Source organism: Esox lucius, chromosome 20 (genome assembly GCF_011004845.1).
Source record: "Esox lucius isolate fEsoLuc1 chromosome 20, fEsoLuc1.pri, whole genome shotgun sequence".
NCBI classification, from domain to species: Eukaryota; Metazoa; Chordata; class Actinopteri; order Esociformes; family Esocidae; genus Esox; species Esox lucius.
In genome coordinates, this window is record NC_047588.1 from 41,309,322 (window position 1) to 41,335,342 (window position 26,021).

Genomic DNA, 26,021 nt, shown 5'->3' on the forward strand with positions numbered 1-26,021 from the left:
GTTTTACCCTCTGTGTAAATGTAAAAATCAGCTGATGTTGGATAATGCAAGTTCTTGTGCTGCTGTTGTAATTAGGACATTGATGCAGGGCGTTGTCTCAAAAAACGACTGACTGGTTCATCCGAGCGTGAGAATTGGGAAACCAGGGTGGAAGGTCCCCTTGGAGGGTGGTTAGAAAATTGTAATGATCTGACTTCTTTATTATTATTTTATTTTTTACTTGTTTTGTGCTCTCTGTGATCCTATTTAAACTGTATGTCTTGTTTTTGTCTGTTCATTTCTGTTTGTTCTTAATAATTGGAACTAGCCTGTTTATGTAAACTTGTACACACAGGGTCCAGCTGTAAAAGAGGTCTTGGTCTGTCTATGTGCCTTGTTGAAATAAAGGTTTAATAATAGTATTTAATTATAAGAATTATCAATAATCTGATATTGTTTGCTGAGTTACCGCTTTAATAGAGGAACATTTTATTTTTTGTAGTCATTTTCAATGTGTTTCATTTTTCTTGTGTTGTGTATAGATGCTGATATCTTTTTCTTCATTGTTCATCTAGATCCCCTTCATTCTTGTCAAAGCAGCGTCTCTTCTGGTGGGTCTTTTTGCCAGGTTAAATAAATAAGCCTATGTTCTTACAGTAGTAATTTATCTTAGTTCCATTTACTTTATATTTTTGGTGACACAAAACAACACTTTAACACAACTCATGGTCATTGATCATGACATTTTTCAGTATTTGAATGTCATTGATGTGAAATATTTACAACCTTGGTAAGTATTTGATCTTGAGTACATGAACTCATTAAATCCACTGATGTATATAAACATTCTGTTTATCTCTTGTTTTTTTAATCTATCTGAATGATTTGGAAATGGAGACTGAATCAACTCTCCTCTGAATTATTTACATTAATTTAACTTATAACAGAATGCTGCCATAGTTACTTAGGGAAGTACAGTGGGGCAAAAAAGTATTTAGTCAGCCACCAATTGTGCAAGTTCTCCCACTTAAAAAGATGAGAGAGGCCTGTCATTTTCATCATAGGTACACTTCAACTATGAGAGACAAAATGAGAAAAAAAAAATCCAGAAAATAACATTGTAGGATTTTTTATGAATTTATTGGTAAATTCCTCTGTAAAATAAGTATTTGGTCACCCACAAACAAGCAAGATCTCTGGCTCTCACAGACCTGTAACTTCTTCTTTAAGAGGCTCCTCTGTCCTTCACTCGTTACCTGTATTAATGGCACCTGTTTGAACTTATCAGTGTAAAAGACACCTGTCCACAACCTCAAACAGTCACTCCAAACTCCACTATGGCCAAGACCAAAGAGCTGTCAAAGGACACCAGAAACAAAATTGTAGACCTGCACCAGGCTGGGAAGACTGAATCTGCAATAGGTAAGCAGCTTGGTGTGAAGAAATCAACTGTGGGAGCAATTATAAGAAAATGGAAGACATACAAGACCACTGATAATCTCCCTCGATCCGGGGCTCCATGCAAGATCTCACCCCGTGGGGTCAAAATGATCACAAGAACAGTGAGCAAAAATCCCAGAACCACACGGGGGGACCTAGTGAATGACCTGATGAGAGCTGGGACCAAAGAAACAAAGGCTACCATCAGTAACACACTACACCGCCAGGGACTCAAATCCTGCAGTGCCAGACCTGTCCCCCTGCTTAAGCCAGTACATGTCCAGGCCCGTCTGAGGTTTGCTAATGAGCATTTGGATGGTCCAGAAGAGGATTGGGAGAATGTCATATAGTCAGATGAAACCAAAATATAACTTTTTGGTAAAAACTCAACTTGTCGTGTTGAGTTGCATCAAAGAATGCTGAGTTGCATCCAAAGAACACCATACCTACTATGAAGCATGGGGGTGGAAACATCATGCTTTTGGGCTGTTTTTCTGCAAAGGGACCCGGACGACTGATCTGTGTAAAGGAAGGAATGAATGGGGCCATGTATTGTGAGATTTTGAGTGAAAACCTCCTTCCATCAGCAAGGTCATTGAAGATGAATCGTGGTTGGGTCTTTCAGCATGACAATGATCCCAAACACACTGCCCGGGCAACGAAGGAGTGGCTTCGTAAGAAGCTTTTCAAGGTTCTGGAGTGGCCTAGCCAGTCACCAGATCTCAACCCCATAGAAAATCTTTGGAGGGAGTTGAAAGTCTGTGTTGCCAAGCGACAGCCCCAAAACATCACTGCTCTAGAGGAGATCTGCATGGAGTAATGGGCCAAAATACCAGCAACAGTGTGTGAAAACCTTGTGAAGACTTACAGAAAACGTTTGACCTCTGTCATTGCCAACAAAGGATATATAACAAAGTATTGAGATTAACTTTTGTTATTGACCAAATACTTATTTTCCACCATAATTTACCAATAAATTCATAAAAAATCCTACAATGTCATTTTCTGGTTTTCTTTTTTCTCATTTTATCTCTCATTGTTGAAGTGTACCTATGACAAAAATTACAGGCCTCTCTCATCTTTTTAAGTGGGAGAACTTGCACAATTGGTGGCTGACTAAATACTTTTTTGCCCCACTGTATAATAACTGACTGTTCTGTAAGGAGGTATTTTATAGCTCTAATGAGTATCAACCTGCATCAAGCAGTGTAAAGCTTGGACACTCATTTTAGATGTGTGTTAATGGGCTAGCACAGAGTGCATGTAATGTCAAGGTAGATACAGTATTACTACTAGTTATTACATAGCATTTATCTAGTTAAAATGGAATGTAACTTGAGGGATACTTGTAACTAATGTGTACTTAAAATACTTAGTATTTGTAACAGTTGGTATAGTCCATTGTAAGCACTGAAATCCTCAGGTTTTCAATTGGCTCACCTGGTTAAATAAAATCCTATCACAATGAATCCTTCTTGATTAACATTTGCACTAGCTTCCCAGAAGGGATCACATCCTTTGTCACTGATGTTAATCAACTGAAGATTAAAAAATACACTGATTTTGTGAATTTAGCATATTTCATTCATAACAAGCATTCATGGTACAGAGTGTTTATTGTTACACATGTAATTGCATTACGCAATTACTACCAGTTAAATTATGTAACTACACTGTAGTGATGTGTTGTTACACTTGGTTACACTACTGTTACTGGGTAATTACATATGTCATGTATACCCTGAAAATGTAGTGTTACCAGAATTGTTGTTATTGTCGTGGAGTCTATACATTATTCAGACAATAGAGGTATTTATATTGAAGTTATGTTGGGCTGTGCACAGACCTTTTGAGGGGCTTGGGGTGAAATTAGAAAAAAGGACCCCTCTGATAAATACCTGCTGCAGAACAGATTCAGCTTCCGTGATGCAAATCATGCGTGAATGACGCCACAAGTCACACAGATTGAATACAGAACGAATGGGCAAAAAGGCCTCTGGTTGGGTCTGAGCGGAAAGGGGCAGAGGCCCTCCTGGGGTCTACCTCTGCATGCGCCTAGAATTAAGGAATAATGGTGTCGAAGAACCATGTTTACACTTATTATAGGCTTAAGATTAAGGCTTAAGATGAGTCATTCATTAAGCATTGGTGATGAAAGAGTTTACATTCCAACTTCACAGCAGGCTGAAGATGTGTGATTCTCTTGTGCAAAAGTTATTCATTTGAATGACTCTTCTAGAGTAGGGATTCAGTACACCCAGTTCACTCAAAAGATTCGTTCAAAAAGATGATGATTCGCACATCACTACAAACGTCCCCCTAGGGTCTGTGTGTGCGCATGCCTCTTGTTAAGGAGTAATGGTGCTGAAGAACCACGTTCCCTCAGAAAATTAGAATATCATCAAAAAGTTTATTTATTTCAGTAATTCCATTCAAAAAATGAAACTTTTATATTATATTCATTCATTACACACATACTGATATATTTCAAATGTTAATTTCTTTTAATTGTGATGATTATAACTGACAACTAATTAAAATCCCAAATTCAGTATCTCAGACTACGATACTACGATGTTAAGTCTTAACGGGATGTAGTATTTTATTGTTCACCTCGTTTCCTGGGGGCACAAGAATATTGTGGAGGATGTAGACCTTCCCTGTCTCTGATTCACACTCCAGTCCAGTAGGGAGCGGTAATGCACAATAAAAGTTGGTTACAAACTATCATTAAAAATCCACAGAGGTAGAAGAACAATTGGCACGAGTCCATCTTGGAGCTGTTGGTTTAATTTTCGAGACATTATTAATTTTTCGGGACTTACGAACAGAAATCCACGTTTCTGAAATGGTAAGTGGTTAAAAAACAGTATTTTTGTTCAGTTCGACATAAATATTCTGCGTTGTGACCAGCTTAAATATACAGTAGTTTTTAAACTAACTTTTCATCTTCTATTTATGAAATGGATCTTTTCGGTATAGTTTTGCCATGACATAGATTTCATGAAGATCATTAGGGAAGGGTTTACATATTTTTTTTCATTAACGTTTAGCATAGCACCTGTGAGTGGATACATCAATAAATCAATCAATAAAATTATTTATAAAGCCCTTTTTACATCAGCGGTTGTCACAAACGGCATTTGAGCAAGCAACAAGATTGTTGAAGCATGTGCTTTTTGTGTTAAGCGGAACTGGGAACGGGAGACAGGTTGCAATGTACTTGATTACGCCGGTGACCTTATTGCTTATTCTTTATATTATTGTAACTGTAAATGTCTTCACGGCATTAAACCAAGAGAAATTAATTACGCGTCCCTTTGAGAATACTGGGCCTTATGCGTTTGTTTTTTTCTCCTAAAAACCTTGCAACTGGATATTATAAGTTTTTTTTTTATTCATTTTCTTTCGGAAAATAAAGGCGGGTGTCCTAAAACTGTCTTTTTCTCATAACCATACAGGTCAATAATGTATTTTCTGCTGTCACTTACAAAGGAAATTATAGACCGTGATATAAATGAAAATAATTTTCCCTCTATACAGGGGTCAGGTTAAGAGCACCTAGGACACTGGTCTGTTATGACTATAAATCACAATTAGGTTATATAATTTAGTATAATGTAAAAACAATTAATTGTATATTTGTATACACAGTTATTGCTTATTAAGTCTATCTCTAAGTTTCTTAACAAGGATCCACGATATCTAAGTTCATGTTGGTACTTTTCCGATATGTTTGCGAATGATACCACTATTCTTAAAGCTGCATATTTGCAGTCTTTTATTTTGAATCCTACTACAGAACCTACCTTCACGCAAGAGGGAAAAATAACGTGTCTAACTAGCTAGTGCAAGCTATAATGTCAGAAGACAGTTTATGGTTTTGTGTAACTAATGTTTAGCGCTGGGCTGATAAGGGCACAAGCTCTTACGGTCGTTTATAAGGGCTAAGTTGTATCACAAAGCAAAGTTAATTAAATCCCTTTATAACACCAGGTCGAGAGACAAGTATGTTATGTATCAGCCGGGAACGCTACAGTAAGAGCTTTACCCGACGTGCTACGCGACGACATGGAAACATCGAAACTACCCGCAGACGGAGAGCTAGGCCAACAGAGTGAGCAGCCTCAATACGGAAATGAAAGAGAGGAGCTTCGTCGTTCTGGCCGCGTTCGGAAACCCACGGAGAAAATGCGTGCACTTCGACAAGACAAGGTATGCACCAAGGAGAAGGGGCTAACCCAATCGTAAGGGAGAAACTTTTGTCAGATATTGCTAAAAACTAAATTGCTGCACCTTTTAATATCGGAAGAGACAATGTAATACGGTTTTATGAGGAAATTAGAGATGAAATCTCTATCCAATTCTACGAGATGTTGAGTAGGTACTTGTGGTGCTGTAACAAACGACATATTAAAAAACGCCTATGATTGAATTTCAGGCATTGATACATTTGACAGCGAAAGGGAAAGGTCTCACTCCTCAAGCTCCAGTAACTGCAAAAAGGGCAAATGCAGCAGCATGCTGCTACAAGAAGAATAACAAAGGGAGAAACTACAACTATTTGAAAAGGAGCACAGGAGACTTGAAAATGAGCAAAGGAAATTTGGTGAACAGCAGAAGAGCGAGATACTAAGAGACATTGATGCACAAAAGTTCTAATAGAAAGATTAAAGGCAGAGAAAGGGTTGAGAGTAGCTTGAACTAGACTAGTGACAGAATTCCTGAATGGGGGCTTATCGCAAAATTTTTGCTTTTTATTACATTTTATAAAGGTGCAGGTTCAGAGCTTTGTAATGGTATATAATGCAATACTGTTTGATAACGTTTTGGGAAAGATGTGCTGCTTTAAAAGTTGATAATCTGCTATACTTCGTTCTGTGAAAAGAGGCTTAAAAGATTCACCTTTGCCAGAAAGCTGGTCTTTGTTTACGCCCATTCAGTGTAGTTCACACCCTCTGGGCCTTAAACCCACCCAGCTATTTAAGTATTCAAATCGGACACTCTGGCCTTGTGCTAGACTGGTCTGATTGGTCTCTAATAAACACATACTATATCAAACCAAATAAAATTAGTTTTCTTCACATGGACTTTATACATCAGGTAAAAACAGTACAGTGAAAGGTAAAGTAGTTTGGCAGCAGGTTTCATAATAAATAGAAGCAGCAATATAAGTGCAGATAGTTTGAGTGCAGGTGGACAGCTACTGAGACATTATAGGGTTATAGATTAGGCATAATCACACATACCTGGATGAATGACCGGTCAACCAGGTAGTTTATTATCAAACTAAGTGACTTGCTCACTTTTGTGAAGACTATGCCAGGAAATGTTGGCTAGCTGGTAAGTTAATGTTGTTACCTAGCTAGCTAACGTTAACATTAAAATCAGTAGCTATAGTAAAAGAACTAGCAATACAAACGACTGACAACTTTTTGAAAAGGAATTATCTGTAGCTTGTTCGCCAACGTTACACTTACCCGTATAAATGTAGGTATGTTTCGCGGCAGACTGAAAAAAAACCCTCCTTTGTTTGTGTTTAGTCTGTTGATCTTGTTAACAACGTGTCTTTTCGCTACCGTTCACACTCGGAGTTCAATACTCCAAAAATCTATGGATCTTTCATTGTCGCTGTCATAACTACCGTGGTTGTCCTTTTTTTGTAAATGTAATCCGTGGACAGTTGTTTCATACAAGCGGAGCTAGCATTTTCTTTCCACCATTGGCACTGAAATGAAATGCCTCAAATTTTGCCTGAACGTTTTGAACAGTATCAGAGTCTGGGATTTCCTCAAGTTGTCCGATTCATCTTCTGAGTCATGGCATCATTGTACTCCAGAAAGTAGTATCTCACAACAGATTTGTTGGTAACACCAGGAAAATTCAGGGAGGCAATGTGATTCACAGCTGTAGCAATGGGATCGCAGTTGTCCATTTTTGAAAATCCTGGGATCGCAATGATGTACTGACCAAGCAGTCACGTTATGACGAAAGCTGGTTACATGAATAAGCTGAATCACCACTACGGTCAGCCATTTGTAACATAACAAGCATTTAGAGAAGGGCTAGCAAAGTGGCAAAAAATCCAGTCAAAGGATGCAGAAGGATTAAGGAGCTTCTCTGATTTAATCAATGCGCGTGATGAAGCAATGTCCTATGTCACAGGTCTTGGGATTTTAAATGACTGCGAACACAACAGGAAACTGGTAATGAAATTACCTGAATGGGCAGCAACTCGGTGGAACCGGCAAGTCACACAGCACTTGTCTAAGACACAAGGGTTCCCTAATTTCCATGATTTTGCAACCTTTTTGTCTATGGAATTGGACGTTGCCTGCAACCCAATCACGTCATTCCATGCCCTCCGAGCCTGACTTGGAGATATCCAACATACACTAACCTTACTCCTTTTGTTTATTTCACACTCAATCTGTCACAGATAAACCAAAGTCCAAAGTCAACCAAACTCTATTCAAAGCCATGCACATTCTGTGAAAATGGTAAACATAAGATTCACAGCTGCCCAGAATTCATGACCAAACCCCTGGCAGATAGAAGGCAATACATAAAGCAAAAGAGACTGTTATGGTTCCATAAAACCAGGGCACAGTGCAAAAGATTGTGACACCTGTAAGGGGAGACATCCGACTTGTCTACATGATGACAAATACATAAAAAAGTAAAACCATGATCCAGACTCGAACCAAGGTAGCACGACAACCACTGCTACTTCACTTAATGTGGAGACTGGACCTTCAACTACGACATCAATGCTAGTGCCAGTGTGGTTGTCCTCCAAAGGCAACCCGGTCTCAGAAAGTTTGACACTCAAAGCGATTCAGTCTTTGTGGATCAGGAAGTGAGGAACTACAAGCAGACTCGTGCCCAGTTAATCTTAAGTGAACCACTATGGTGGGAAGAGACTGTCATGACAAGTAAAAGGGTTTTTAGGGCTCAGGGTGCGAGGTTACATCTCCACAACGCTTATAGAACGTCCCCCAGCCTAACACCGAAGACTGCGTTCCAATCAATCGTGCCCACATTCCAACAAGAGAAAAGGCTACAGGATTTCATTGCCTGACCCAGATTGCAGAGGAAAATCCCTCTACTTCAGGATTGTGAAATCGATCTTCTCATAGTTTTTAAACTGCTCCAGAGCACTGACACTTAGGCAAGTGATTGTAGGCGGAGATGATGAGCCTAGGAGGTCCGCACTGATCTCGGAGGGCGTATAGTGGGGTGCTCGTTGATAGATCACGATATACCAGAAGCCAACTATGTGTGTCATAGGTTCACGGTGAAAGAGCTCCCCCAAATTACTCCAGAAGCAGTAATTAAGGTATTGACTTTAGGAACGATGGAGCACATCTTGGTGAGACGGTGTCCCAAGGTGACCTCCTTTTCTTTAAATGTCTCAGAGAAGAAATAAGTCAGGACGGCACAAGCTCTTACAGTCGTTTATAAGGGCTAAGTTGTATCACAAAGGAAAGTTAATTAAATCCCTTTATAACACAAGTCTGAAAGCTAAGTCTTTTATGTATCCGCCAGGAACGCTACAATGACTTTTATTTTTTTTATTTCGCCCCCATTGTGATTATTTTTGATTCCCACCCATCATGTTCATCAGTCATGTTTGGGTCTGGTGTGGTCTTTATTTTATCAGATGGAGGACAAATCCAGCCTGCTGCTCTCCTTCCACACCGAGATCAAACAAGAACCACTAGATGCTGATTGTGACAGTGGAGCTCAGTGTTCATTGGTGGATTCAGAGAGGACATCAGTGAAGCTGGAAGACAAAAGTCAAATACTGGGACTGAATGTACAAGTTAAAGATGAAGAGGAGGAGAATGGGGTTATTAAAAATGGAGAGGTGGATTTAATTAATCAAGGTAAGTACTGGTTTCATCAAGAGGGTTTAATGTCAATTCATTGTTGTTTGTTGTCATGCTGTCTGTCAGTATTCTCCAATTTGTTATACTTTTTTGTCATCAAAAAATAAAAAATATTTTAAACATGTTCTCCAGACCACAATCTAGGTTTGAGCATTATCTATGCCCTTAGATGACAAGTGGCTGGGAAGACCCATGGGTATTGTAAATTGGCTTGCATCTTCCAGAAAGTGGGAGGCATGTTCAGCAGGGATTCCCTGGTCTCACTGCTTCTAGCTCCTGGGTGAGGTGGTCAGATAAGTGAACGTGCCCGTACACATGTTGAGGCACCTTTCTTTTTTTGGAATAATATTGCAGAAACAAATAGTATTGCTTTAAGGAAAGCTTGCCAATGTCTTCAGCTCTGTCAAATCTGTTGCCAGTTTTAGCAGTGAAAATCCTTTAGAAACAATAGTTGGGGGAGGTATCAAAATAAATAATGGATTAAGTTTGAAAAAGTGTAACCTGGTGAATATAAAGTTGTGCCCGAAATTGTGAAATTCTGGCATTGATTTTAGAAAAAAAATCTTGAAAGACAGTGATCATATGAGGCCATTCAGTATCACATAGTTGTTTGGCTCCTTATTATGATAACAGAAATCATGCAAATGGCCCTGATCAAAAGCTTACATACCCTAGAATGTTTGGCCTTGTTACAGACACACAAGGTGACACACGTGAACATGGCAATTAAAGGTGAATTTCCCACATCTGTGACTTTTTAAATTGCAATTAGTGTCTGTGTATAAATAGTCAATGAGTTTGTTAGCTCTCACGTGGATGCACTGAGCAGGCTAGATACTGAGCCATTGGGAGCAGAAAAGAAGTGTCAAAAGACCTACCTAACAAGGTAATTGAAATTTATGAAGATTGAAGGGGGTATAAAAAGATATCCAAAGCCTTGCAAATGCCAGTCAGTACTGTTCAATCACTTATTAAGAAATGAAACATTTTGGGATCTCTTTATACCAAGCCAAGGTCAGGTAAACCCTAGAAATATTTCTGCCAATACTGTCAGAAGAATTGTTCAGGATACAAAGAAAAACCCACAGGTAACCCCAGGAGAAATACAGGATGCTCTGGAAAAAGACGTTGTGGTTGTTTCAAGGAGCACAATATGACTATACTTGAACAAAAATGAGCTGCTTGGTCAAGTTGCCAGAAAGAATCCTTTATTGCACCAATGCCACAAAAAGGCCCGGTTCCAATATGCCAGACAACACCTTGATACGCCTCACAGCTTCTGGCACACTAATTTGGAGTGACAAGACCAAATTAGAGCTTTATGGTCACAAACAAACCTGTAGTATGTTTTCATTGAAAATGATATTTCTATGTGATCCCAAACTTTTGAATGTTAGTGTATGTATGAGTGAAAAACATTGTTAAAGAATAGTCTCGATAAACTCCATTTGATAGGAATTTATTTTTTCTAATGACAAAATAAGATATGGTTGAATGCTTTAGTTTGCAGTGAAAAAATACAGTGGTTTGCTATGGCTGTTTTTTAAAAACGGAACCATGGATTACAGATTCTTCTGGGCTAATTTAAAGAAGAAAAGCAAGTTGTAAAATAGAGAATTAATTTACTGTGTGTTGAGAACCAATTAACTTCTGCTGTCTGTCACACAGATGGGATTCCTGAGGTGAAAACGCTTGGAGATAAACAACAGGAAGATTACAATGGAAAAAAGTCTCACCACTGCCCCCATTGTGTTAAATTTTTTTTATCTCTGTCAATGTTAAAAAGACATGTTAACAGACACAATGGAGGGAAACCTTACTCCTGTTCTGACTGTGGGAAGCGTTTTTCTAGATCAGGTAATGTAAAAACTCACCAGCGCATACATAGTGGAGAGAAACCTTACTCATGTTCTGACTGTGGGAAGTGTTTTATTACATTATATCAACTCAATAGTCATCAGAGAGTACATACTGGTGAGAAGCCATTCTTCTGTTCTGACTGTAGAAAGAGTTTTTCTCAATTAGGTAGCCTTATAGTTCATCAGCGCATACATACTGGAGAGAAGCTTTTCCCCTGTTCGGAATGTGGGAAGTGTTTCATTACATCCCCTAAACTAACTATTCATCAGAGAGTGCACACAGGTGAGAAGCCATTCTTCTGTTCTGACTGTGGACAGCGTTTTTCTCAATTAGGTAGCCTTACAGTTCATAAGCGCCTACATACTGGAGAGAAGCCTTACTCCTGTTCTGACTGTGGGAAGAGTTTCATTAGTTCATCCAGTCTTACTAGTCATCAGAGAGTGCACACAGGCGAAAAGCCTTACCCATGTTCTGACTGTGGGAAATGTTTCTCTCACTTAGCTGGCTTTAAAGCTCACCAGCGCAAACATGCTAGACTGATCCAATGTAAGCAGGTTTGCAGGACTTAGTTAATGATGTTCTACAGAGATTGATTTGTAGTCTGTTTATTTTTACATCAATTTTATTTTTTTACTGTAAAAGCTGTCAACTCCACCTTTATGCAGATGATACTGTTGTCATCGAGATCATTTCTCTATAATGAAAAGTGCAGTGCATTTTTACATTTTTTTACAATTATTTCCCCTACAGGCAACCAGGTCCTGAGTTTCAATCCTTTATAGCTATACAGAATTTTATTTTCCAACACGCTTGAGAATACATCTGATAATGTATGCATTAGTGCATTGCCTCGTCCATGAATTAGGGTGCCTGTGCTTTCCTTTAAAATGCATGTTGATGAGCTGGTTCAAATGTTAAAATGGGTTTTCTTCCACTGAAACAGGTTGTTTTTATGTTAAAACACAGAAAACATTGTTGAATCAACATTCCTACCAGTTATTGATTAGGGACACCTTATATTTCTGTATACCTGCGTCAGTGTTAGACCCCTTTGACGTGCTGTGTTTCATAGTGCTTTACGTTTTATTGCTGGTGACAGGACTCACTGTATTCTTTATCTGAAAGTACGCTGGATGTCTTTAAAATCACATTTTTATCTCTTGGTCTATTAAGCTCTTTTGTACAAACCCCCACCATACTTGTGACTTCACCTCTCGCATGTAGAGCCACGGGGATGCATAACTTTAGAGATCTCTAAAATCTCCACTGATCTGGGTAGAACAACTTTTACTTTCTTTGCCCCTTACATGTGGAATGAGTTACAATGCACGCCGGAACAGCTGGTGCATTAGGCTGTTTTAAACCATTACTGGGTGAAAATTGCTCCAACGAATGTTTGTTTTTTATGATTGTCTTCTGATTTAAGTATTGTTTTAAATAATAATGTGATAAACCAAGATCATTGCTGTAAATGAGGACTTGTTTTCAGTCAACCTACCTGGTTAAATAAAGAAGAAAAAGCTATTACTGGAGGGAAGCCTTACCCTTGTTCTGACTGTGGAAGGTTTTTCACTGCATCCTCTCAACTTACTAAACACAGGGCTGTTTAGTAAGTCTGTAATTAGGTTTATTAGCAGCGTCCAATTCATGAATGGAAATGTTTTGTACCACTATCGCAAAGCTGCAATGCAATTGGAAAACTACTCCAAAACACTTCGAACCGCATTCAGTAATCTGTCACAGTAGCATGGATTTTTCCTTTATACATTTTTTTTTTACTGTACACTGACGAAACACCTGGCGGAATTGGCTGAATTCAAACTCGCCCCAGGCAAGGCAAGTGAATTTGTATAGGCATTTCAAAGTGCTTTACATAAAACATAAAAGCAACATAGGACATTTAAATACAATTATTTAAAGAGTTAAATAAAAAATGGATAAAACTGGACAGTCAAAGTTACAGTGCAGTGTGCAATCAAAAGCCTTAAATTTGATTTAACAAAAGGCAGCAGCAAACAGAAAAGTCTTCAGCCTTGATTTAAAGAACAGAGTTTCAGCAGATCAGCAGTTTTCTGGGAGTTTGTTCCAGATAAATGGTGCATAAAAACTGAATGCTGCTTCTCCATGTTTTTTTTTTACTCTGGGGACAGAAAGCAGACCTGTCCCAGACGACCTGAGAGGTCTGGATGGTTCATAACGTAGCAGACAATCAGAAATGTAAAGGCCCTAGTGAACGATTTCCCATAGCCGCACACGGTTTGACCCAGGTGTCATGTATGGGTATGACGTCATTACGTTGAGTGTGCTAATGGAGGAAGAAGAGAGAACTAACGTTACAACTTTAACTCAGAGTCTGATTTCATTCAATATCTTTTGTCAAGATATAACACCAGGTTTAAGCGGTTGAAGCATTGATAAAGAAAACAAAAGTGTATTTGCTTTGACTACATGTTGAAAAGCACTCTAGTCTGATTTTGCTTATAATGTAAAATGAAATGGTATTTTCCAATATGCATACACGCACAGCCATATTCACTATGCGTGCCATGGTCAGTTTTTCTTTGAGTAGCCATTGCTTGGTTATATGTGATGCAGTAGAGGGCCATCATTAGGAGGTTGATGGTTAAGAATGCTGCTTATTGCAGTTACAATATATTTATCTGAGCTCTACGTTAGACCTTTTGCACAAGTTTATACAGGATTGCCGTTTATGCATTTTCCATAGATTCAACATATTACACAAATGTGAACATGCTGTGTAAGGTACATTGTGCGGTGGACTTATGAGCAACAACTTCAGTGTCAGCTAAACTGTTCTGAAGGTCCTTTGCCAAGACCTGTGGGTTCTGCTGTGTAGATCTCACAAGTTTTCATACAAATCATTGTAATGGTTTCTCCTTCCTTTGACTTGCACTGTTCAATTCAACAGCATTGTTCTAGAAAGTTCAAATTGGTAACTGGAAGTGTTGAAGTTTCTATAGCCTGTTGCAGAAAGGTGGCAAGTTCAATTTGCATCATGTAGAGGTCAGTTCAACATCTGTTTACAGAAATATTTTTCCACGTGTGCCTGGAACAAGCACATTTTTAATTGTGGAGTAATTGTGTGGTTATGGACCTAAAACATTGTTGGGAGGAATATAAGTGTTATATGTCTTAGAATTGATTATCTGAGGTCTAATTTAACTCTTATCCTAAAGGTTGATTCAATAACATAAATTACAAGTAGAACAGGTCCAAAAGAGAAAAACAGACCTTACTGAAAGTGAATTAATGTAGTCCAAAAGCATTAACTTAATGGTATAACCTACAAAATACAACATTTAATTACATTACATTCCCCCCACTGACAAAACTAAACTGTTTCTTTATGTACTGTGTATTCAGCTTTGACCAGATTCTGTAGGTTTTGGTTTCATCCTATACATACTGTCCCGTTTTCCCTTCGCTAAACAACTGATCTTTCTTTATCTCTGTGTGGTCAAACTATATTGTGTTTTCGGGATCTTGTACATTATATTGTGTGGAAACCAGCATTACCTGACAGTTTAAAGACAGCAAATAGGTATCAGAGAAACTCAAAATTATCACTTAAGTCCTCTTTTCTGAGGCCTCTCTGAGCATCTGCACAGCACCCTGTATTTCCATATCATTCAGGGGTGAGGACTTTGGCCTCTTCTGAGACCGGGTACATGTTGGCATTAACCCAGGCAACAGCATCCCCCAGGTCAACAACACATCTAGTAATGGCGTTCCAGATGTGCATTCGAGGCTGAATGAAGGAGTAATGAAGTAAGGTAGCATGTGCAACAAGGATGCAGAGATAGCAGCAATGAGGTCCCAGAGGTAGACGTGTGTGTAACAACTGTAAAAATGCAAGCACAATAGCATTTCTAAATGTGCAAAGGCAAATGTATTGGTGATACGAACACCCTCAAGAACAAATGTAGTAATAAACAGATTAGAAATGTTCTTTGTGAAACTGCATTTTCAATATTTATGGTGATATACAATTTGGCAAGGCATGGACAACTCCTAACAGATATTGTATTAACAAAAATACCAAAAATTCGACCTTCTTAGGGAGTTTTTCCTAGCCACTGAAATTCAACACTACTGTTGTTTGCTCCTTGGGGTTTAAGGCCGGGTGTCTCTGTAAAGCACTTTGTGACAACTGCTGTTGTAAAAAGCGCTTTATAAATAAATTTTGATTTGATTTGATTTGAACAATAAAGTGAAGGAAGTTTTGACAGAATTTACCCAGTGAAACATGTTTTGGAAAGAATCAAGCTGAATATTGTTTAGGTGTGATTTCTGTGGAATGGAAGAGACTGTATTTCACAGGTATTTTATCTGTTCATGGAGTAGAATTATTTTGGACTGAAGAAAACAGGATGCCTTGGGTAATATTTGATTTCAGAAAAGATAATATGGACAGAGATGTGATATACTTGATTCAATTGTTACTAATTTTAGGGAAATACTTTATTCATAAATGTAAATAGTCTGATTCAGACTATTTAGGCAATATGGCACCACATTAACTAAAATGAAATACAAAAAGGCTGTAGAAACTTGTATTATTTGGCAATATGATTTATTACTATAGGACCTCTGGCTGTGTAAAAACCTCTGGTTTGTGTGGTTTTTTGTATTTCACTTTCCTCTTTGTATGTTACTTTTTGAATAAAAAAAAAAAAAAGAGCACCCTCTGATTGAGGCCGGCCCATCTTGGGACCAGGTCAGCCGTTGCCCACTGGGACCAATGCTTAATATGGATTATTACAACCACAGTGAAACTGGGTAAGTCATAAAAACCCATAATATGGCCTGTAAAAATAATTTAGTTCTATATATTTATTAATAAATCTGACCATCCCACCCCAAAAATTATGGTCTGGCACCTCTGGCATTTGCCAGATGGCCAGTCCACCCCTGCGGACACAATTCAAGTAGCCTAACAGGAGTTTCCTAACAACTTTGTCTTCTGAAATCCAAGAAATGAAAGACCATAAATGTTTGTTTTTAACATGGTTGACTGGTGATAGCATTTGTTCTCAGATTAAATAATGCAATATTAAATTGATTATATTTGCATCTGTTGAATGATTTAAGGGCAACATGAATAGGTTATTTGGCTATACGGCTAAGAAACTTTGTCAGTAGTTGATAGTAAAAGTCTTAAACGACTGTGATTTCTGTAACAATAATACAATATATATTTTACTGTAAGTACACATCAGTAAGAAGTACCACTTAAGTTACTAATTTAACTAGGTCAATTCTGTGAAACAACTAGTTACATAATATCTAAGTTGACGTTACTTGTACTCTGACTGTACTATTCTGTTAATACTCAAATCTAAAATGAGTGTCCAAGCATAAAACTGAGTAATGCAGGTTGATACTCATTACAGCTATAAAATATCTCTTTACAGAACTGTCAGTTATTCATTATTGTTCCCTAAACTATAGCAGCTTTTTATTGTGATCTCCGTTAAAAATTAACATAGACAACAAATCATTGAGAGTGAACAGTTTAATTAGTCTCCATTTCCAAACCAATCAGACAGATGCCAAAAAGCAAAAGATTAACAGAATGTTTATATACATCAGCTGATTTAACAAATGTATCTACCAAAGTCAAATAACTACCAAGCTTATGAACGTACATCTGCAGTTATTATAGCGGAGCTAAATTCCCACGAAAGGTAGAAGTGCTGAACTTTTACAGTTAATAGCTCCAGGTCTGGTGAGCAGAGTGTTGAAAGTATTGCAACATCTGTGTCACAGCGAGGGTTAACAATAATGCAGACCCCTCCACCTTTACCTGACTCTGAGGTTCTGTCCTGCCGGTAGATACAGACAGCAGGGGTGAGAGCCGAGTCAAGCGCTGTGGGATCCAACCAGGTCTCTATGAACGCTAGCACACAACAGCTTGCAATGTCCTACTGAAAGTTAATCTGTGCAAGTAGTTCATCCATTTCATTGTCCAGGGATTGAACATGAGTAAGTATGAGTAAAATACTCAGTAATGGCGGATTGCAGTATCTCATCCAAGATCTTGATAGAACACCGATACAGTTGCCTCTCTTCTTTCTCCAGAGGCAGGACAAAGGAATCACAGCAAGCACTACGGTAAGTAGTAAACAATGTAAACAATAATAAGCAATAAAACTACGTAGAGAACGCAGAGCCATTACAGATTTCTGTGAATTAAAGCTGAAAGTCTGCACTTCAACTGCATCTCAGACATTTCATTTCAAATCAATTGTGGTGGCGTACAGAGACAGAATTATGAATATATTTCTGGACCTAACTGTATATACGAGACGTACAATTTCATTCAAACTTCTCACTTCTGTTACTCTTATTCCTTCCTGTTACCCTTCATATGAGTAACAGGACTGAGTTCTTAGCATACATGCATGAAATGTAGCCACAAGGCATCAATTACAATACCATGAGAACAATTAGAACCTTCAAGTGGTTACACAAAAAATATTTTAAAATAATAAAATAATAACATCTAAGAAATAATTTAGGTTATAGGACTGAATGTTGAGATTCACATTCTCAGTCATACTTACAATATGATAATACAGAAAATAAAAGAGTGTGAGAACTAACTTTTGGTTTTCCCATTAATAATAACAATAATACAAACAAAATAAGATTTCTGGAGGATTCTAATCATTATATTCCATGATGAAATGTAGTGTTAGGGGGGGTGGGCTAAAATCCTACTTTTTCAGTGTTCTAGGTAGTTTTTATTAAGGTTTTACATGATGTATCATCAAATTGCAATTAGGACAAGGTGCAGGACACTTTGCTCGATAATATAATGTATTAAACAGATACTGTTCATGCATATTTATGAATGTAATGGCCTAGGGACAGAAAAGGCACCGATTCGGCGGAATGGCCCATATGCTTTATTAATTCAGTTTGGGCATTCAGACTTCTCCTTTATTTGTGGTCATTTTCAAACAGACAGTAAGACTACTTGATGTGGTAAAACACTTATTTATCACTCTGTGAAGTCTATCAAATGTTCAATATTAATGTCCAGTATGTGTGTGCTGATGAACTTTAAGGCCACCTAATCGAGAGAAACTCTTCCCACAGTCAGAACAGGAGTAAGGCTTCTCCCCAGTATGTACGCGCTGGTGAGCTTTAAGGTTACCTAATTGAGTGAAACACTTCTCACAGTAAGAACAGGAGTAAGGCTTCTCTCCTGTGTGCACTCTCTGATGACTAGTAAGATCAGATGATGCAATGAAACTCTTCCCACAGTCAGAACAGGAGTAAGGCTTCTCACCTGTGTGCACTCTCTGATGTTTAGTAAGTGCAGATGATGTAATAAAACATTTCCCACAGTCAGAACAGGAGAACGACTTCTCTCCAGTATGTATCCGCTGATGAGATTTAAGGATACTTAATTGAGAGAAACACTTCCCACAGTCAGAACAAGAGTAAGGCTTCTCTCCTGTATGCACTCTCTGATGATTAGTAAGATCAGATGATGTAATGAAACTCTTCCCACACTCAGAACAGGAGTGAGGCTTCTCACCTGTGTGCACTCTCTGATGTCTAAAAAGTTCAGATGACCTATAGAAACTCTTCCCACAGTCAGAACAGATGTAAGGCTTCTCACCTGTGTGCTGTCTCTGATGACAAAAAAGTTCTGATGATCTAAAGAAACTTTTTCCACAGTCAAAACAGGAGTATGGCTTCTCACCAGTGTGCAGTTTCTGATGACTAGCAAGATGAGCTGATATAAAGAAACATTTCCCACAGTCTGAACAGGAGTAAGGTTTCTCTCCAGTATGTTTGCGCTGGTGAACTTTAAAGTGACTTGAGTGAGAGAAGCTAGTCCCACAGTCAGAACAGGTGTAAGGCTTCTCACCTGTGTGCACCCTCCGGTGACTAGTAAGATGAGATGATGTAATGAAACACTTCCCACAGTCAGAACAGGAATAAGGTTTCTCTCCAGTATGAATACGCTGGTGAGCTTTAAGGCTACATAATGTAGAGAAACTCTTCCCACAGTCAGAACAAGAGTAAGGTTTCTCTCCCGTATGAATACGCTGGTGAGCTTTAAGGCTATATAATGTAGAGACACTCTTCCTACAGTCAGAACAGGAGTAAGGTTTCTCTCCAGTATGTGTGTTAACGTGTCTTTTTAACAGTGATGGACATAAGAAACGTTTTTCACAATGGGGGCAGTCGTGAGACTTCTTATCATTGTAGTCTTCCTGTCGTTTCTCTCCAAGTGTGTCCACTTCATGAATCCCATCTGTGGGACAGACATCAGAAAAGTTAATTGGTTCTCAACACATAGTTAATCTATTTTCTATTATCTTTAGATTAGTCTTTAGCTCAGAGGAATCTGTAAAGCATGGATCAGTTTTATTTAAAAAGCTTGCTTGTTATTGACACTATTCTTTAGAAAATGTTCTGAAGCCCTGCTAAAATACATATAACTACCGGGCAAAAGTTTTAAAACAACTAAATTTTTCCAGTTTCTATAGAAATTCACGAGTTTTAATGTCTTAATGTAACCTGAAGTTAAAGCATGGAACAAAAACAGCTGGAGACAAAAAGAAATCATGGAAGTGCTGTTTAACAAAATGTAATCTAAATGTATGACTCATCAATGTAGACTTTTGCAGACATAACAGACTTGTGCCATTCTTTCTACAACTGAAAAAATATTGTTCATAAAGTCCTTCCCAATATTGTTGCAGAATAGTTTGGCACTTGTGGGTTGTTTTGCTTTCACCCTTCTGCTCAGTTCATCTCAAACCAGCTCAATGGGGTTTGAACAACATCTCCTGCCGCTGGCCCGGCACCTCCACTTCTGGTGAGCCTGTAACAGTGAAACTCCACTCTGCCCCCTTGAATGAGCCATGGCCCAGGCTAGGCGCTAAACCAAAGCGCCCCGTCTGTTCCACCCCTTCTGCCCTAACTCAGGTGCCTGGATCGCTGTCCAGGGAGTAAAGCACTCCAGGAAACAGGATCCATCAAATGCTTCCAAAGGGCTACCGTTGGGGAAGATTCAGGTTCCTGGAAGACCTGAAGGAGAACTCCACTCCCACTGTACAGGGTTTCTTTGCTACATCTCCACTGCTGCCATCTCATTCTCAGGGGAAAGTGCCCAAGTATACTCATCCACACTCCTTGCCCGCTGCTAGGAGGCAGACCACCAGGAAGAGGCCCCACCATTTACCCAATGAACCCATCTGTAGTCCCTCCGCTTTGATTACTTTCTATGGACATTCAACGTACAAGAAAATAATCAAGAAAAAATGACTATCCAGAAGATCGGCAGACAAAAGTAATACCAGCAGCCCACCACAGCCCACAGATCTAAAACAAACATTTACCGCAAATCTGTATTTCCAACACCCTAAATAACAGGATCATGTGAGTTACCATCAGTTGTATTCATTTTTTAATTAGTCAATACACCCGATCCACCCCCAAAATCAATCTATTTCTTGTTATGACAAAAGAAACGTGTGTGGCAGCCGTCAAGAATGAACCTCAGCGTTTCATGAAGCTTGAACACTGTCACTGGACGTGACGCAACGCGAGTAGTGTAGCAGCAGTCATTCATTTTAAAGGGGGTGTTCCCTAACAGTTGAACGCTCCATGGCTGTAGTATCCTGTTGCTCCTACATTATGCAGTTAAGTTGTCCCTTTTAGCATTCTTCCATCATTATTGGTGGTTCTTCCTACTACTGAATTCCAATGGTGGTGTAGCTCTTACTAACTTTCTAAAAATAACACCACTGGCTCAAGCATCTTGGTTAGATGACTTGTCCATAAACACTAAGTTACATACGTAATTACATGAGGTATACCTTACTGTTCCATGTACTTTGAAACAGGCTATACTGATAAATACACCATAGATGTTGGCCAATTTACAATACCCATGGGTCTTCGCAGACACTTGTCATCTAGGGGCATAGATAAGGCTCAAACCTAGAATGTGGACTGAAGAACATTTTTTTAATATTCTGTAATTTCTCAACTAAAAAATATAACAATATGGAGAATTCTGACAGATAGCATGAAAAATAAGTAAAAGTAAGAACAACAAATTGACAACATTAAACTCTGTTGATGAAACCAGTTCTTACCTTGATTAAGTAAATCCCCCTCTCCATTTTTAATGATAACCCCACTCTTCTCTTCTTCGTTTTTAATGTTAACATTCTGTCCCAGTATTTTACTTTTGTCTTCCATCTTCACTGAGGTCATCTCTGAATACATCGATGCACCCAGAGCATCACTGTCACAATCAGAATCCAGTGACTCTTGTTTGGGCTCAGTGTGGATGGAGAGCAGCAGGTTGGGTTTGTCCTCCATCTGATAAAATAAAGACCAAATCAGACCCATACATGACTGATGAACATGTTTGATGGGAATCAAATTTAACCACAATGGGGGGAAAAAACTACAAAAACAATCAAATTCATAACAGACCAGTGTCCTAACTTAGGTGCTCTTAACCTGACCCCAGAATTGAGGGAAAATAATTTTCACTTATATCACGGTTTATCATTTCCTTGGCAAGTGACAACAGAAAATACATTATTGACTAGTATGGTTGTGAGAAATTGACAGAAGGCCTAGTCCACACGTACACGGGTATGTTTTAAAACGTATTTTCCTAGGCTACTTGACTTTATTTTCAGTAAGAAAATTGAGAGAAATCTGACGACAGTTAAGGCCTTTTATTCTAAAAGGGTCGTTTAATTAAATCGTCTCGATTTAATGCAGTGAGGAGATTAAATATATAGTTACAAAATATTGAAAATAACCAGCAATAAATTTGGTCACCAGCGTGAATCAAGTACATTGCAACCTGTCTCGCGTACCCTCCTCGGCTCAACACAAACAAGCACATCCGTCCCTATGTGCATGCTTAAACCACTTACCATTTTAGCGACTTGGATGTGTCCCGAAAACGGAACCAACTGCTCCAAGAAGATTGACTAGCGCAAACTGTAGTGATGGGCTGCTCGATACCGTTCGATCAGTTCCACACTCGCTGCATCGAAATAATGTTCCGAAACACTTCTGGTCACGTGACGCTGGGTGCCAAAACACTGTGTCACGTGTTACTGAACGAAACCTGTACACTTACGTCACAAACAATTTCCAACGGGTGGCATCCAGCTGCAGCCCTCCAGACTCGGCGAGAAGGCCCTGACTGCAATGTGGGCGGAGTCAAACGCGTTTAACACGACCCCTTCTCCTCTCCTTAAAGGTCACTCAATCTGAGGTTCACCAAGGTATTAACATCAGCGAAAGCGAATCTTAATCGAACCTATCCCACATATATATACATACAAATATAAACCTTGTTGCTTAAGCTTTCATGACGTTTACTCAATAATTTAATAAAAGACGCTGATAAAACCCACTGGTGCAAAATAAAGGTTACTTACACAAATGAGGAGAACCAAGGACTTGCAGGAGAGGGAGTGCAGTGATGTAACCAGAACTAAAGAATCACTATGGAGAACGTTCACATGCTATCAGAAAGGAACGAAGTGGTATAGCTACATTGTAGTCAATTATTAAAATGTTTAGTTAATTTTAGTTGTATTTGTCTACTTATATTTTAATTGGGTATTTTTGTTTCTTGCCCGAAGGTACCAGTCCGACTACAACTATAATATTATTGCAAAACTACACTATAAGAGAATGTTTCCACTCGTTACACGTGGTACTTTTAATATGTCCCAGCTGCTGTCTTGGATCGTAGATTTAAAGCCGGTGATAAGGGATGATCTGGTGCGTAACCAGTTTAGAGATATACGTGACCGATCATACTTTACACAGGTGCAACTGTCCTTCGCTGGACACAAAAGGAGCAGTGGTTGCAGCGGTGGAGAAGTACAGTAATGATAAGAATACGTGTTTTCCAAGTTACTATAGACAAACATTTAGCAAAAGAATTTTATCAAAAAGTAAACTTTAGATTTTCTTTTGTACAGCCAATATACCCAATGTACACTCACCTAAAGGATTATTAGGAACACCTGTTCAATTTCTCATGAATGCAATTATCTAATCAACCAATCACATGGCAGTTGCTTCAATGCATTTAGGGGTGTGGTCCTGGTCAAGACAATCTCCTGAACTCCAAACTGAATGTCAGAATGGGAAAGAAAGGTGATTTAAGCAATTTTGAGCATGGCATGGTTGTTGGTGCCAGATGAGCCGGTCTGAGTATTTCACAATCTGCTCAGTTACTGGGATTTTCAAGCACAACCATTTCTAGGGTTTACAAAGAATGGTGTGAAAAGGGAAAAACATCCAGTATGCGGCAGTGCTGTGGGCGAAAATGCCTTGTTGATGCTAGAGGTCAGAGAATGGGCCGACTGATTCAAGCTGAAAGAAGAGCAACTTTGACTGAAATAACCACTCGTTACAACCGAGGTATGCAGCAAAGCCTTTGTGAAGCCACAACACGCACAGCCTTGAGGCTGATGGGCTACAACAGCAGAAGACCCCACCGGGTACCATTCATCTCCACTACAAATAGGAAAAAGAGGCTGCAATTTGCACAAGCTCACCAAAATTGGACAGTTGAAGACTGGAAGAATGTTGCCTGGCCTGATGAGTCTCGATTTCTGTTGAGACATTCAGATGGTAGAGTCAGAATTTGGCGTAAACAGAATGAGAACATGGATCCATCATGCCTTGTTACCACTGTGCAGGCTGGTGGTGTAATGGTGTGGGGGATGTTTTCTTGGCACACTTTAGGCCCCTTAGTGCCAATTGGGCATCGTTTAAATGCCAAGGCCTACCTGAGCATTGTTTCTGACCATGTCCATCCCTTTATGACCACCATGTACCCATCCTCTGATGGCTACTTCCAGCAGGATAATGCACCATGTCACAAAGCTCAAATCATTTCAAATTGGTTTCTTGAACATGACAATGAGATCACTGTACTGAAATGGCCCCCACAGTCACCAGATCTCAACCCAATAGAGCATCTTTGGGATGTGGTGGAACGGGAGCTTCGTGCCCTGGATGTGCATCCCACAAATCTCCATCAACTGCAAGATGCTATCCAATCAATATGGGCCAACATTTCTAAAGAATGCTTTCAGCACCTTGTTGAATCAATGCCATGTTGAATTAAGGCAGTTCTGAAGGCGAAAGGGGGTCAAACACAGTATTAGTATGGTGTTCCTAATATTCCCTTAGGTGAATGTATACGCTAGTTAAATGCTGAGCGCTTCATATTTGAAAGCATGCGATTTGCAATTTCATAGCCCACTAACAAATTATTTTCTGTTTCTTTTTGGCTGTGTGCTGATACCCTACAGCTTTTCTGGTTTCAATTTAAATGAATTCAAAGCAAGTAAATGTACTAATTTATTTTATACATTCTATAGGCAAAATGCTGTTTAAAATGCAGAACATCTGATTTTCTTGGCAGCCGATAGTGTAACGAAAATGCTATACCATTTCCTTGTCGTATACAAATAAACAAATAATATAGTGCTACTTGATTGGGTTTATAATTTTTGGTTAAAAGACTGTATCCTCATCTTTCATGTTGTTAAAAACAAGCTAGACTTCATTAAAATTCTGTATGGCTTTGTTATATAAGTAAACGAATACTTGACATACATAATCACTAAATGGACAGATTTGACTTATCAAAAAATAAATGGAGCAAATTTGTAGTGGCAATTATTTTTCCTGGGAGAGAATAGCGGTTCTGAGTGATGAAAGACATGTAAAGACGTGAGGCGGTGGAGCAGAGACTATAACATTCGCTCCAGAGTGATGAATGGGATTTTTATCAGCTCTCTGCTCACATGCTCTGGCAGGTATCATTTAATATAATATTTCTTATTTCTTCTTCAAAAATTAAGTACATTTGTCTTCAATATGTGCCTTGCACAAACAGGTGTATTTGTATTCACCCGTTTCATGTATTATGTTGTGTTGGGTAGTATTGTAAATATAAGCATTCACATTCCAATCCTCTGTTCTTGATTTGAGACCCCAACCCAACCACCACCCCCCCCATCGCCAAAGTCTTGCTACCTGATTTCCCATTAAACTGACAAAAGTTTCTTACTAAATTAACTTCTGCCATTTTAACAGGGTATTAGCCAGTAAATGGGCCACAATGTAACTCAATGGATATGAAATACATATTGCACTATACAGAAAAAACTATTCTATACGCCGCAATGAATGTATGGTAGGAAATGTCCAGGAGACTCTATACAGTGATTGTATACAAAGAAATCAAGGGGCACTGTGTATTTGCAATTGTTGCTGGCATTTTACATTCCATTGGCCACATTCCTAATTACTGAATAGCCATCAATGTAGATGCATTATTCCTTGTGTTAATGGAAGTGATAATCACTACTTTACTTGGTGAAAAGTATGATCCACGAAGAACACGACTGGACAGGAAATCGGCTCCGTGCCAAGTCAGGTTTGGCGATATGAATGACATCACATTTAGTCATCAGAATAATGCACTCGCGTCACTAATCGGTACGTGTGCAACGAGTGTGCATGTCATTGGTGTTAACTAATCAGGATGTGCACGTTTCAGTCCTGAACAAGCACGTCATATATTTTTGATAAGTAGTCAATGGCTACATATATCAGAATTAAATGTGGGCTACATTCAATTCGGAATATTTTACATTGAGCAAAATAAATTCATTGGATATTCCTTCTCTCTCGTGTATATATTATAATGAGCTATTGATTCTAGTCCATCGTCTACTGATTGAAAATATAAAATTTTCATGGTCAGAATACTTTATAGCTATTGATGAGACAACA

At 38.8% G+C, this 26,021-nt stretch overlaps 2 protein-coding genes across 5 annotated transcripts in view; one reads left to right on the plus strand and one right to left on the minus strand.

Moving 5' to 3' along the window:
* The window catches only part of LOC105027450 (zinc finger protein OZF-like), a 541,343-nt gene that overhangs the window by 39,140 nt on the left and 476,182 nt on the right, over positions 1-26,021 (plus strand). The window lies entirely within an intron of this gene.
* LOC105027448 (zinc finger protein 501-like) overlaps positions 18,081-26,021 on the minus strand; it is a 164,401-nt gene continuing 156,460 nt past the window's right edge. The window contains exons 1-4 of one of the 2 annotated variants that reach the window (XM_010899553.3): positions 22,634-22,834; positions 22,121-22,395; positions 21,320-21,548; positions 18,081-19,467 (exon numbers count right to left, since the gene is read on the minus strand). In XM_010899553.3, coding sequence (XP_010897855.2) covers positions 18,230-19,467; positions 21,320-21,548; positions 22,121-22,123 — 1,470 coding nt within the window. In that variant the 5' untranslated portion in view covers positions 22,124-22,395; positions 22,634-22,834 and the 3' untranslated portion in view covers positions 18,081-18,229. Of the gene's footprint in view, positions 19,468-21,319; positions 21,549-22,120; positions 22,396-22,633; positions 22,835-26,021 lie in introns of those variants that run through there. The other variant, XM_020040905.2, reaches the window with a different exon arrangement.